The sequence below is a fragment of the Cornus florida genome, unplaced genomic scaffold, assembly GCF_030987335.1.
Source record: "Cornus florida cultivar Cherokee Brave unplaced genomic scaffold, ASM3098733v1 CherokeeBrave_3.0.0_Hap2_Chr08, whole genome shotgun sequence".
Lineage (NCBI taxonomy): Eukaryota > Viridiplantae > Streptophyta > Magnoliopsida > Cornales > Cornaceae > Cornus > Cornus florida.
The window spans coordinates 6,032,939-6,047,959 of record NW_026775578.1 but is presented as its reverse complement, the minus strand read 5'-3'; the positions used below and the strand labels follow the sequence as shown (position 1 = coordinate 6,047,959).

The window sequence follows — 15,021 nt, the reverse complement described above, 5'->3', positions numbered from 1 at the left end:
AATAAGTATCATATTTTAAGACGGTAACTTATTATGGTACGGGAAGTAAAAAATAAAAACTTACTCAAAAAAGAAAAAGAAAAAGAAAAACATGCTAGTAATTGAAAATTCACTGTATCGACGGCTGTGATTCGGTCATCCAGATCTCGAAACGTAGGACCCAGAAACATCTCAACCAATATATGTGCTCCACGTTTACTGTTGTTTCTCTTTCATTGGACTATCATCACCGCAAACAAACCCTCATGGTCACATCCCTCTTTTTCTCTCTTCCCTAAAAAGCCCTTCTTTTAACTCTACGTGATTTAAGGTCCACGTGTCAACAATCCATCAGCTACCGACACGAAAGGACGCCATAGCGCACGTCTCTAACCTACGCCACCTCGTCTCCTCTCGCTTAAATACGCCTCCTTCCGCTGTATAAACTTTATACTACCCCCTCTTTCGCAGTTTCTCTCTCTTCCCACTCAAGTAATATAAGTTTCTGGACTTTCCTCGGTCGTCTCTCTACAACTATACGCGTGAGTAATCATTTATTCATTCAATCTCTCTCTGTTAACGAATCTATGTAAAAGTTTGATCTGTTAATTTTGAATTCTGAAAATCTATGACAGATCGAACCTAATTCAGTTGATTTCTCCTGATTCGTCATAGTCCTTTATCTCTTTTATATAGATTTCAGTTTCATTTTCGTTCTGTTTCACTTCCATTATTAAGCTCCAATCCATGCGTTCGTGATTTGATAATTATGATTTGAGCTTCTTTGTTCTATTTGAAACTATTTTTGTTGAATTTCAGAATCATTATTGCAATTAGTGTTGGTGTTTGTGAGATTTGTTCGATGGTTGATTTTCTGTCGGATTAGGGTTTTGGTGGTGGTGATATAAGTGTTGGGGGTGTTGAATTGAATTCATAATTTGGCTTTTATTTGTTATTTTGATGAGGGTAGTTGGTGTATTATCTGTTAATTTATTCTTCGGAGTGTTATGAGACGCCGTTCTCCATCGAGTCCTAAGTCTGAACTTATGGAAAAGGGGACTGGAAAGAGTCAACAGTCCCGGCTTTGTTTACTAGCGTCCTTATCTGCATTTTTCTGGTTCTTGTTATTGTACTTCCATTTCGTTGTCTTAGGAAGTAGTAATATTGTTGATGATTCGGCACAGTTGAAACCCATTTCTGTTTTTGTCGAATCTAACAATGCTCATCCAACCATTGACAAACCCAGCAATGTCCAACCTCTGCCTATTAGTCGTCCCATGACTTCTAGTCATCCAACATCCGAGAATCGCCCAATACCTACTGGTCCTCTGACATCTAATGTTGTGGGTAAATCAGATATTTACCCCTTTATGAGGGCCTTGAGAACCATAGAGAACAAGAGTGATCCATGTGGTGGGAGGTATATTTATGTTCATGACCTTCCTCCGAGGTTCAATGAGGATATGCTTAAGGAGTGTAAGAGTCTTAGCGTCTGGACCAACATGTGTAAGTTCACTACTAATGCCGGGCTTGGCCCCCCACTGGAGAATGTTGAAGGTGTGTTCTCGAATACTGGATGGTATGCTACAAATCAGTTTGCTGTTGATGTGATTTTTAGTAACCGAATGAAGCAATATGACTGTTTGACGCGTGATCCTTCTCTTGCTGCTGCCTTTTTCGTGCCTTTTTATGCGGGTTTTGATATTGCTCGTTATCTTTGGGGGCACAAAATATCGGTGAGGGATGCTGCATCTCTTGATTTGGTCAATTGGCTTATGAAGAGGCCAGAGTGGAGCATTATGGGTGGGAAAGATCATTTTCTTGTTGCTGGTAGGATAACATGGGATTTTAGACGACTTAGTGATGAAGAATCAGACTGGGGTAACAAGCTTCTTTTCTTGCCGGCTGCGAAAAATATGTCCATGCTTGTGGTTGAATCAAGTCCATGGAATGCAAATGATTTTGGTATTCCCTACCCCACCTACTTCCATCCGGCAAATGATGATGATGTGTTCACTTGGCAGGAGCGGATGAGGAAACTGGAGCGCAAATGGCTCTTCTCTTTTGCTGGTGCTCCACGTCCTGACAACCCCAAATCAATTAGAGGGCAGATCATTGATCAGTGCAAGAACTCCAAGGTAGGAAAGCTCTTGGAATGTGATTTTGGGGAGAGCAAGTGTCATTCCCCTAGCAGTATAATGCAGATGTTTCAGAGCTCTCTCTTTTGCCTGCAACCTCAAGGTGATTCGTACACACGAAGATCTGCCTTCGACTCGATGTTGGCTGGTTGCATACCCGTCTTCTTCCATCCAGGGTCGGCATACACACAATATACTTGGCATCTTCCGAAGAATTATTCGAAGTACTCAGTATTCATTCCAGAGGATGATATTCGGAAGAGGAATGTTAGCATAGAGCAAAGGCTGAGCCAAATTTCTCCTGAGGAGGTTAAAATAATGAGGGAAGAGGTTATTAGTCTCATCCCGAGGCTGATATATGCTGATCCTCGCTCTAAACTGGAAACCCTTAAAGATGCTTTTGATGTAGCTGTACAGGCAGTTGTTGATAAAGTTACCACGTTGAGGAGAGACATCATCAAAGGTCACACAGATGAGAATTTTATCGAAGAGAATAGTTGGAAATATGCATTATTAGAGGAAGGCCAACATGAGGTGGGAGCTCATGAATGGGATCCTTTCTTCTCGAAACCAAAGGATGGTACTGGGGATTCTGATAATGCAGCATCAGAAGCGGCTAAAAATTCTTGGAAGAATGAACAAAGACAGCATTCTTGACAAAGAGACGATAATGCTATCGACAGAGGTTGCAGTATTGCCTAATGCATAGACTGGGTATAGAACAAGGAATGCTGCGGTGACCTAAAGGTGGAATGCAGGTACCAACACTTGCCGGCCCTCGTTTGAAAGTCATTTCAGTAGTTTCCATCTAGTTTGTCAATCTCCATAACATAGAGAGAAATATTTCCTGTTTCTAATAGGTTTTTTCACGTAAATTTTTGTAATGTAATGGATATACACATGCTGCTGGATTGCCGATATTACATCTCTTCATATATTGAATGTTCTTTCTTTTCTTTTTTTTATAAAAAAAAAAATCAAGGAAATAATAATGAGTAATCTTCCAACTTTCAAGATTTTGGGTAGAAAGTTAGTGTAGAACATGATTTCGTTCACTTAATTTTTGGTTTATTTTTTATGATGGTAGATGTATGGAATTTGGGACAAGTCTGGATGAAGACTATTGAGAGTTGGAAGATGATGAATGAGTCCCTTGTGTAGAGCCAATTTTATTATTGTCTGTAATTATTGACTATGAAAAACATCGATAAAAAAAAGTGAGATCTTTCAAATTGTTGAACTTTGGATCAGTGTACACCCTTAGCAAGCCATTATAATTGTTTACAAGATCAAATTCCTTTGTATAAACTTGATCTCTACGCCTTTCTTTTTCTTTTTGCTTCCTTCTCATGCAAGTGGTGTCTTATAAGTTGCAAGTTTGGTTTGAGTAATTTTCCACATCAAACTCTCAAGTAGTACAAAAGCTAGTGGATAATGATTCGTGCTTTGTCAGCAATGGCTGTTGTGGATTCTATGATTCAATAGAAGTTAGGTGATTGACAGCAGTCGGTGCTAATGGGGACTCATATATACAGATATTATTGACAAAGGAAAAAAGAAAGAAAGAATAGGAATCAATCAGAACTCAAGCACACAGTTGGACTGCATATTGAGTGTTTAAATTACCACTTGATCCATTTACTACTTGAATTTAATCTCGGTTAGAGTACTAGGTTTGGTTCAATTTTTTGTTTTGAAATTTTTAGTGCCTTACTGTTACTGTATATTACCGGATTACATTAGGTTTTTTAGGAAATATAATGCACTATTTAACATTTTATACTTGATATGGAAGTGTCTGCTAAGAGCTGAGAAATGTCTTATCCATAGCAAAAAGATGAACATTAGGAACATACATATATTTGCATTTCTGGACTGTAAAAATCTTTGGATCCCTAACTGCTTCGTTCTGGCGTCTGAGAAATGTGTTTTCCATAGCAAAAAGCTGAGAAATGTATTACTTTTGCTATTCAGTATCTGGTGCTAATATAGATTAGCTTGAAAGTCGCAAGAGTCTGTGGGGACAACAGGTTGTGTGGTAGGCCTGGGATTGCGGTGAGAGAATATATATCAGCTGGACAGCCTGGGATTGCGGTGAGAGAATCTAGTTGGGGGCTCATGGAAATTCATTTTTGTCAACTGAGTGGTGCTACGTGCAACCGATATATGAGCTGGCCCTTGGATATATATATATATATATATATATATATCAGGATCAATCCAAGGGCCAAAATTCATTCTTGCCTCGCTCGGTGCACTAATCAAGTGATCTATGTCAAATTTTTTTGATTTATACACGAAATCTCTCAAATAGGTTGATAGCCAATGCACTTTGTAATAAACTGAGTTTTAAGCAAAGGAAAGGGTTTTAATAGAGTGTTTTTATTGGTTGGTTGTACTAATGTTGTAAGTTGTAACTAATAATTTTAGCATGTCTTGTAACTCTTGGGTACTACTGCTCTAGAAGCATAACAAGGCTAGAAGTATCAAATGGAGCAGACCCGGTGCGGATTCACATGAATTCAAATTCCGATTCATATTTGAATTTTAAGATCCGGATCCATATCCGGATTCGAGCCTGTGTAACTCATGTTGGTACTCACAAATCTATTGAAATGAATTTTAAATCATATTAGATATTAAACCCATTGAAATGAACTTTAAATCATATTAGATCTCGGGTCAAACATACTACATTTCAAAGCCCTTGTCACACGGGTATTTAAGATGAAAGAAAAATAATATCTATAGTAAGATTACATTTTCAGCTATAATCCCTTTCTGTACGAAGTTTGATGTTCGTGGAGATCAGATAATCAATATGTATTTTTGAGTTCTGAAAGAATAAACTTCCACACAAGTTGTCAAGTAAGAATTCATCATATGTCTCTTACAAAATTTGCAATTTCCTGTACAAGCCGATCACATAAATGATTTCGGGACATAAAATTTGCAATTTTTGGTATACAATTCATTTTTCTCTCTGGTAATTATTGTTCTTGATAATTAATTCCATGTATCCTTAGCATTGTTTTCACCAATTACCGCAACACATTAAAAGAAAGAACAAAGTATGAAAGCACAGCTGAAGCATCAATGAGCCAATGGTGTATATCGGCATGTGGATATTTAATTACTTTTAACAGCAAAGACGGCATGAAAAAAAAAAAAAAAAAAAAAAATTCAGAATACTTAAACTTTTTTCTGGAATAAAAGAAAAAAAAAATAGACAGATAAAAAGAAGAGCATTTGTCTGTACATAGACGGCCTCAGGTGAGTAGTTTAATGTGAATTATGTTGTACAAGTGATCTTCTTCTTCTTCTTTCTTTTCTTCTTCTTCTTCTTCTTCTTTTTTTTTTTTTTTAATATAGAGAAAAAAAAAGGAGGAAAAAACCATTAATATACTCAAGTGACAAGTACAAGAAGCAGAGGCCAATTCGTTATTGACACACAAAACTTTGGAGGAAATGAAATAAATATTACCAAAATTAACAAATTTTGTTAGATGAGATCATGAGAGGGAACATACAATGCAAGGTAAGGGCATCACCACAGTTTCCACTCAATCTAGTTACAAAAAGAAGGAAATGTGGAAGAGTGTAGAGATGAAAGGACAAACGTAGCCTTATTTTTTGATGAACTGCAAGCCATTCTCGTTCGAGTATCGCTCCATGAATCTCATGAACCTGTCCCACTCCCGTGGAGTCCGCATTATATACTTTGCTTCAATCCCTGCAGGCTTTCCATTGACAAACCTGGCATTTACATCAACTGACTGAAGAACCCCTTCCTCATCAATCATGTAGAAGCCAGTGATATCACCAACTTCACCGGAAGAGTCAAAAACAGAGGGCTGATCAAATCTGAATATAGCCATACCATTAGTACCGTCTCTTGATTTGGTAAGCCTTACGTCTGGTACCGTCTGTTCGTCAGTTCCTTGAATAAACTGAATTTTTGGTTTAACCATCATTACCGTAAGTTTAGGCATTTGGAAATTTTGTCTTTGAGGGGTACAACGAGAGTGAGGTAGGTGCAGAGGTTGCCCACTGAACGTGGAGCGTGCACTTTGATGAACTGCTCCAGATGCAATGCCTGCACAACAAAAAACAAACAAGCTTTACTTGTCTTGAATCCAACATCATTTATAACTTATATTCCATCCCTGCGAATCTTTTATTTATGTTTCAAATTCTATATATTATCAAGTTTTTCCTTTACCAGATCAAAAGGAACTGAAGGGCCTTTGTAGCCAACTACAACAAATGGGAGAAGGAAGTGTGTGAAAGACTCAAAGTGCACCTGAATTCAATTGTGATGCATTCTTAACTGGTAAAAATTGCTTGGTATCTTATTCTGTGTAGAATTATATTGATTTAGTAAACGAGTTTGACATTGGGTGTTATTGTTAGTGCTTTCGGTCTATATAGCAAAAAATTTTCTTATGATGGTTTTGCCCGTGGAGGCAGAGAGCAACATTGCAAACTAAATAAATTGTTATATCATTACCACTCCATATCTTGTACAGCTCCAGGAACATATATTTCCATATAATAATTAAAGTCAGGAGAATTTGATTACGAGGAATGGTTCTAAAATAATCCTTGAAGTTTCCAGATACATTTTATGACATTGGTATTCCAAAAAAATGAAATTATGTACCTTTATTAGCAATATGATGTTACATAGCCTACAATGTCTGAAATATGCTGGACAAACACATTTTTTTTTTTAATCTCAAATTATGAAATGATTTCAACAACAGCAACAAGTTGTGAGAAACATAAAAGTCTCACAAAAGAATCACGTTACTCTAATGATAAAACGTATGTCAAAGCAGCACCTGTTTCTTTATGCAAATGAAAACAAATTATCCCCAAAAATGAGTAACTTTATTCCGTTTGAAGATACGTCACAAAGACATGATAGCCCTATGAAATAAGGGAGAGTTAGAAGAGTCCTTTAAAATAATGCAGGTATTTCCACTGCAACTTTTTGGGAAAATGCAACAATTCACACCATAATTAAATTATCATCTATAACCCTTCACTAGTGAAAGACTCATAAACAAACAATCTCAGATTCTGAATATACTTGTGTAAGACAACCAAGGTAAAAATATATATATACATATATAGGACCAGAGGGGGCAAGTGCCCCCTTGGATTTTTTCCTTCCCTTATTATATATATATATATATATATATATATATTCTTATAATATGTATATATTTTTTGAAAATGTGTAAAAATGTCCCCCCTGAAATTTCTCCTACCCTTGTAGACTATATATGTTTGATGTTTCCCTAAATGTTTTTTCTTAAATTGCTTCATGATATTCTATATATGTAATTTATTAATTTACCTCATCCCAAAAAAATCAATCTCTATATATATTCACCTAATTTATATGTATTTAGTATACAAATGGCTCCGTCCCTGTACATATATATACACACACGTGTAAGCATGGTTGTGTGTGTAATGCGTATGACAACTGATATTCATCAAACATAGGCCATACTTCTCTAGCTGATTCTACTCAAAATTACAAGAAAATGTAAACAACTCATAACATTTTCTCATACTAATATATTTTCCATGAAATTCCCCTTTGTAGTAAACAAATAATTTTCCCCATATATATATTCTCATCAAGAATGTAAATAAATAATTCTTCCAGAATTTTAAGAAAATTCAAAAGCCCATTTCACCCTAGCTACGCACTCTTTCATGTATATTAATTAAAGTCTATATTCCCATCATTAATTGTTGAATAATTGAATTGCGAAATTAGAAGAGTACCTGAAAGAAATCGAGTCTGGCGTGAACAGTGAGAGACTGGAGAGGAAAATGCGAGAGAGTGCAGAGTTGCCATTCAAGTGAGAGAGAGAGAGAAAGCAGGAGGAAAGTTTTAGAGAGAGAAAGAGATAAATGAGGAGTTGAAGTGGTGTGGACTGGACAGTGTGGGTGTGTAATAACGACAGCCATTCGCTTGCAGGTTTTCAGGGATTGGCGGATGAGAGTAATCTGGTACCATGAAACGTGGCAAAGACAATTTGGGCCGACCACTAAATGGGCCTAAAGGTTGCCTGTTCTAATTTCCGATCGATGTGACTGGGCCTGTGTTCGATAGCCTCTGACAGAGAAGCTATTAGATCTTAGAAGGGCTTAAATATATGGGCCAGGCTTAAAGATACGTTTCTTCTGAGAGAGAAGCTATTCATCCTAAACTTTCAAGCATTCGTTTTAATAAGGATCAAAGTTTCTTTTGATTTTTCCGTTAACTGCAAACTGTGTCCTTAAAATGCATCAAAACTTTTATTTTATTTTTTTAGTTGAAAGAGGTTATTTGCAATACAGCAATGGATCAGTGGAGTGATTTTTTTTTTTTTTTAATCCTTATTTTAATAAAGTTTTAAAAACTTGAACCTTCATACTTTTCAATCCGAATTCCATAAATTTTTTACATCAAGGTTAGGATGAATATGTGTAGTAGATCATTCTAGTTGACAGAGACCATATCCTCTGTCATTGTAATGGGCAAATCAAAATCAAAATCCACCCCTAATTCTCCATCGAATCGCATCATTTGCTACCACCAAACTCTGCCATGCCTAGCTTGGATCATATGGAACTCTTGCCTTCAAAGATGTAGAGAGCAAATGATGGTAAATTCACAGTATGTTCAGTGTGTGTGTGTGTATATATATATATATATATATATATACAGTATATCTTTAATTTTGAAGGATTGAGAGTCAAAGAAAGTTGAGGTAACAGAGAGTCTGGGCAGTGCAGTTATGGTGGGTATAAGTAGATAGAACTGGAGAGGAATGGTTGTTTGTGTAGCAATGGTGTTCAATGAAGGATTCTACAGGTTGCAATTCAATTGGCGCAAGATCAATTATATATTTATGCAAATGTTTTGAAGGGGATGCAAAGAGATCGAGTTTATGGATACCCAAAAACAGAAGTCCAGACCTGGGAAAGTTTGGTGGCTGGAAGAACATCTGTGGCTTATTGGTCCCACATCGTCTATGAATTAAAAGGGAGAGTGAGAAGCTGGTTATAAAACGAAAGGCTCAGCTCTAACCAAACTGTATCTTTCTGGGTATGTCTGTTAAGAGTAAGGGTAGAATTTATTTTTATCAGTTTAATATTTGATGTGTGGATTAATGGCCCATTAAATCTTTAGTGTGGACTGTGTTTTGCACTGCTGCAACCAAATCTAGTTCTAAATTTGTCATGATTTTACTTTAATATCTCAGTTTGCGAGGCTTGTTTCTAATACACCAAGTTGAAGGCAAGGTTTAAATGGTGGGCCCAGTCTAGTTATTTTTGTAAATTAGAGTATTCTAGCAACAGGGGAACGGGCAAAACAACTATACCTATAATTTAAAGTACTCGAAAGGGCAAAACAACTATACCTATGATTTCAGCAAGGCTAGAAATGAGGAGTCGGAGAGTCTAAACTAAACAATTCATAACAACCTATGAACATATTCATGAAATATTCATTTCATGAATATACGAGTCCAAACTAAACAATTCAAAACTTCTTATGCACATATTTCATGAAATGAAATGTTTATGAACAAGTTCAATGATTGTTTGAATGTATAAATAATTCTTCTGTGACTGGGCCTGTGTTCCACAGCCTCTGGGAGAAAAGCTATTAGAACTTAGAAGGGCTTAAATATATGGACCAAGCTTAAAGATACGGGCCTACTTCGGTTATCGTTGATTATTTGTTGGCGGAACAAATATTTATACTCTTCTCATAAATTCATGTATAAATTATAATGGGTCTAAGTGCAAATACCCTATCTACTATCTATATATGTTACTCACTGTGTATATATATATATATATATGCGCGCACACTAAGCTCTCAAGAAGGATTCGAAGCTCACCGGAAATGGGTTTGTAGGCTGGGTGTATCTGAAACTCTTCAAAGTGACCTTGGAACAGAGCTCGCCGGTTCAATGAAACTCCAATTTTGTCGCTGATGGTAGTCTGACATAGCGAATTCCTAATTGGATTAAAGTGACATATGTTTCTAAGATATCTAAAATATTTATGTTTTATACAATTAGTGAATTCAATGTATTGTGTTTCGATTCATTGTGGAATTGATAGTGTTCACTTGATGTAACGACCCACTCCACCACATGGTATGATATTGTCCGCTTTGGGCCTGAGCCCGCACGGTTTTGCTCTTGGGCTTCACCCCAAAAGGCCTCATACCAATTGGAGGTAACACACTTACATATAAGCACTTCACCTTTCCTCTACCCAGGCGATGTGGGACTGTGCACCTATAGCTCACCAGTGTGGTAGCCTGACAGTGTCTCTCGCACCCGCCCACGGCACACCCGCCCATAAGGTCATCACAATCCACCCCCCTTGGAGGCCCGACGTCCTCGTCGGCACACTTCCGGCTGGGTCAGGCTCTGATACCATTTGTAACGACCCACTCCACCACATGGTATGATATTGTCCGCTTTGGGCCTGAGCCCGCACGGTTTTGCTCTTGGGCTTCACCCCAAAAGGCCTCATACCAATTGGAGGTGACACACTTACATATAAGCACTTCACCTTTCCTCTACCCAGGCGATGTGGGACTGTGCACCTATAGCTCACCAGTGTGGTAGCCTGACAGTGTCTCTCGCACCCGCCCACGGCACACCCGCCCATAAGGTCATCACAATTGATTACAAGAGAAATTTATATATGTATGTGATGACGATCAATACATGAATATAAATAGTAATCATAAATATTCATAGTCGGTAATTATGGATGGACTCATTATTAACTAAGACTTGAATTGAATCCGCGTAAGGTTGAGAAATATTACGAGAGCTGTCGTACGCAATTGCTCCTTATCATTGTCATGGCATTTAACTCTTAAGCATGAGAGAAGTATAAACTCTTTTATTAAGTAGTAATTACTTTGATTTGTTCGGTGAAATCTTCGGAATTCATAGCCGGCACTTTGGGTAATTATATAATTAATAGTTAGAGGGTTATATTTTCAATATTTGCATCATTGTTACTTGTATTTATTTTGTATTGATTATGATTGATCACAAAGTAAATTCGAAGGTCTTCATGTGATTTTAGACAAAATAATTTATTATATATTTATTTATTTAAATTATTATTTTTATCAAACAAATGTTTTATTGTGATCAAGCCAGAAATAATCAAATGTACCAAAATAAATATATTAATTCAATAGTCGGATTGATGACTTTATTTATCCGATAACTAATTATGCATAGAGAGGTCAAAAATGCAACATTGACTTAGAGGTTATTTATTATTTAATTAGAGTTCAATTAATTTCTTTTAGTGGAGTATAAATTAATTTATGAATTAATTGAATTGGGTTCATGGTATAATGGATCGGGCCAATTATTAATTCATTGTAGTCAAGAAAATAATAAGCCTAAAGGATTCTCACTCATAACCCAACTTGATATTGGAGGCCCATTAGATTTGAGTTATCAAGTGATTTTTAGAGATTGAGAAAAATATATATATATAATGTCTTTAATTATTATTTTTATTTTGCCTATATATACATGGGGTCTATATATATTTTAGGTTACGCCTTGTGCAATAAATTTTAAAAGACAAGAAAAGTTTTTTTCTCTCTAAAATTTTAGGGTTAGTGTTCTCATCTAATGGAGACTCCCACAAGTTTAGTTCTCCAAGGTCATTCATGGAGGCTTATGGGTGATTCCTAAAAGCAAAATCATCACCAACAAGATGAAGATCCAATGAGGAAGCATCTAGTAAATGGATCTACAATAAATGAGAACATTCAATTTAGAGGAGAGATTTAAGATTTACTCAAACCTTGATGTAAGTTTTCTATTCCTAAATTGAATGAATCACCATATTCTTCATGTATAAAACTTGTCTCTACACATGAATCAAAATCTTTATTTAAAAATCCCTCATCAAATTTTAAAAACTTCCGTTTCCCTAACAAGTGCATGCCAGACCATGACACCACTATTACTTTGGGTTGCAGTTTGTTGTTGCTTAGAGCTTCACCCGATTGAGACTTCTTGGTTTGGGTCTCGATTTGCTCTGTATAGTGTCAGAACTAGCTATAGCGGGTTGGCCATCTTTACTACTCGCCGGATTGGACTAGAACTCACCGGAGTTGGAACTGACATACTGGGTCTGTTTTCGCCGAACAGAAATTCCACGATTGGTTGTCAATGTTTGGTCTCTATATCCCAATAGTTTGGTTGCTGCCATTTTGGTCGTTGATGCTCACCGAAGGTCTGACTAAAGCTTGTCATTGAGTTACTCAGCCTTTGCCAGATATGGTAGTTGGTTGTCTTCACTATAGCCGAAGCATCTGGGTCACCTCAGTATTTATGTTTTTTGAGCTTCTAGGTACCAAAATGAGGTAGGTCCATTAATGGAGTTTGTTTTGCCCAACTCTTTATGTCTATACGTTTTGCCCAACTCTCATCACAATTTAATTGGTTCATCAATGAAGAATCTTAGTATGGTCTTCAATGGAAGACTATGATGAATGACGACGAGGAGACTGTCGGTTTTGTCACTGTGGCTTTCCGGTTTAAATGATGTCTATGGTTTGGAGTCATGTACATATATAATAAGGAATGGATTAAAAAATATCTAGTGGATGTGGGTGGTGGTGGAGGTGGCGGCAGTGGGGGCGACTGATTAAGGGTAGGTGATATTTTTTAGTATTATTTTTAGTTAGGGTAAATTAAATGAAAACCCTAATTCTATCACTTTTTTTTTTATCAAATACTCTAACCTACTTTAGAAAATCATTAACACTATGAAATTTGATCACATTGCACCAATTCTATGATAAAAAGACAAAACTACCCTTCTAAAATATCAATTTATTTAAAAAGCAAAAATCAATATTTTACAAATTACATAAATAACCTTAGTGAAATTTGCCCATATATATATATATATTCAAACTAACACATTTTATATTTTTTTTTTCTTTTTTTCATCTCCATTACATCCGGCTATGACAGCGCCGCCACCGGCGACCGCCGCGACACCACCGTCCCCATCTTCGTAACTGCACCACTATTCCCAACCCACACCACCTTAAGGTTCATAATTTGGTCACCAGAAGACAAAAGCACAAGCTGGAAAAGTGTTTGATTAGTCCAGATTCAAACTCTGAGGTAACTGCAAATACAAATTCCTGTTACGGACCACACAAGAGTTTTGGCATGGTGTGAATCATTTTAGATTAGCAGGCCCCTTTTTTCTCAACTTCTTAGGTTATCCCTAAAATGGCCTTTAATTTTTATTTCACTGCCTTTAAATTTTATGGATTCGTCGCAACAAACAAGCAAATACATCTCAAGAATTGATTTATTTAGGACCAAATCAGATGATCATTTGTCCCATTAAAAATGCAATCTTGAAAATTCAATTGTGTAAATCCAAATAAAAAAATGTTTCAAAAACTCATGATTTATTCTTGGCAGCACAAGCTTTAGGGTTGTCATTCCTGACCCCATACCTGCAATCAATTGGATCTGATTATAAACATGGAATCACAAAATTTTAAAGCGTCATTTGGTCTTAAAACTTACCCAACCAAGCTTCTTAAAACCTAGCTCTTCCCCATTTGGTCTTTAATTGAACGCTTGTATCACAAAATTTCAAAGCCGTCATCGTTGTTGCCGTACCCGGAGCAAGAAGTAGAATAGATTTTCAGGCGCAAAGACCAATCACAGTTCATGACTTGGACAAAATTCTCAATTTTAGATAAGCAATTCTCAATTAATCGTCGATCGGCGTCAGAATTAATTGTTCGTTTGGCTCCTTCGAAGCGGTCTTTAACATCCTCGGAGAGAAAAGAGGTTTCGCTGTTAGGCCGAAAATGGAAACGAGGTCGTTTGGGAGTAGGCCGGAGAGGGCGTTGAAGCGGAGGCTGAGTGTGTGAAGGTGGGTCAGATTTTTGATTATGTGTGGTGGGATTTGGCCGGAAAGCCCCATGCCAAGGAGGCAGATCTCGATGATGATGCCGGACTGGCATGTCACAACCTTCGTCAGCTGGAGCTCCGATTCCGTGCGCTCTTACTAATTTGGTTTGTAATTAACTGTGGTTTTCTGGTTGAAGGTGAGATGGAATAGAAGGGCGAAGGTGAGATGGAAGAGAATGGAGGTGAATAATATATATACATATTATATACACACAAAATGATCGCGTTTTGTGCTTTGGTGACTTAAATGTCACCAAGGATATTTTGTAATTGACAAAATACATATTTTGACTTTTTTAATTGATTTAGTATATTAGGATGGTACTTTCGTCATTTAATCACAGATATGGTGCAATGTGATCAAATTTCATAGTGTTGGGGTTTTTTAAAGTAGATTGGGGGTATTTGATAAAAAAAAAGTGATAGTATTGAGGGTTTCGTGAAATTTGCCCTTTTAGTTATAATATGAGAAGGAAAAAATGGGAAAGAAAAAGGGCAAAATTGGGTTTTTAATTTACTTTTTCAAAATTGGGGGTATTTTGTACCTTTCCTTAAAAAATAGGGATAGTTTTGTACCTTTTTAAAAAGGAGGGGGATATTGTGCACAAAACTTAATAGTGCGGAGATTTTTTATGCATTTAACCCAAATTAAAATCAATATGTTTGGGGTGTATTCGGCAGCATGAAATTTGAGTCTTGGAATTACAATAGGTGAAATTTAAGAAAATTGTGGTTTAATTTTTTTAATTATTATTATTTTTTTTTCAAATTCTACAAATTTCAATTTCAAAACTCCAATTCAATGGAACCGAACACACTCTTAAGACTAATTTGATAACAGATGTTGACAAATTGGTGCTACAATTCCAAATAATCTAGTAATTAAT

The 15,021-nt window shown here is 36.5% G+C and overlaps 2 protein-coding genes and 1 long non-coding RNA gene across 3 annotated transcripts; 1 reads left to right on the top strand and 2 right to left on the bottom strand.

The window, feature by feature from the left end:
- Positions 1-425: 425 nt before the first annotated feature.
- On the top strand, positions 426-3,131 carry LOC132269093 (xyloglucan galactosyltransferase MUR3-like). The gene has a single exon (XM_059770120.1). The coding sequence runs from the start codon at positions 987-989 to the stop codon at positions 2,772-2,774; it is 1,788 nt and encodes a 595-aa protein (XP_059626103.1). The 5' UTR covers positions 426-986; the 3' UTR covers positions 2,775-3,131.
- A 2,369-nt stretch (positions 3,132-5,500) lies between these two features.
- Positions 5,501-8,087, bottom strand: LOC132269091 (photosystem II reaction center PSB28 protein, chloroplastic). The gene is made up of 2 exons (XM_059770119.1): positions 7,923-8,087; positions 5,501-6,213 (listed from the first exon to the last, which is right to left on the bottom strand). The coding sequence occupies exons 1-2, from the start codon at positions 7,993-7,995 to the stop codon at positions 5,744-5,746; spliced, it is 543 nt and encodes a 180-aa protein (XP_059626102.1). The 5' UTR covers positions 7,996-8,087; the 3' UTR covers positions 5,501-5,743.
- A 5,412-nt stretch (positions 8,088-13,499) lies between these two features.
- LOC132268360 (uncharacterized) lies at positions 13,500-14,335 on the bottom strand. The gene is made up of 2 exons (XR_009469286.1): positions 13,742-14,335; positions 13,500-13,668 (listed from the first exon to the last, which is right to left on the bottom strand). It is a non-coding gene; the product is annotated as an uncharacterized LOC132268360 (long non-coding RNA).
- Between the last annotated feature and the right edge of the window lie 686 nt (positions 14,336-15,021).

What these genes read in the sequence shown, in the direction of transcription:
- LOC132269093 (XM_059770120.1), top strand. Translation starts at nt 987, where the DNA reads ATGAGACGCCGTTCTCCATCGAGTCCTAAGTCTGAACTTATGGAAAAG.
- LOC132269091 (XM_059770119.1), bottom strand. Translation starts at nt 7,995, where the DNA reads ATGGCAACTCTGCACTCTCTCGCATTTTCCTCTCCAGTCTCTCACTGT. An exon ending in CCAGACTCGATTTCTTTCAG is followed by an intron (nt 6,214 to 7,922) that starts GTACTCTTCTAA and finishes TTTGTTGTGCAG; the next exon opens with GCATTGCATCTGGAGCAGTT.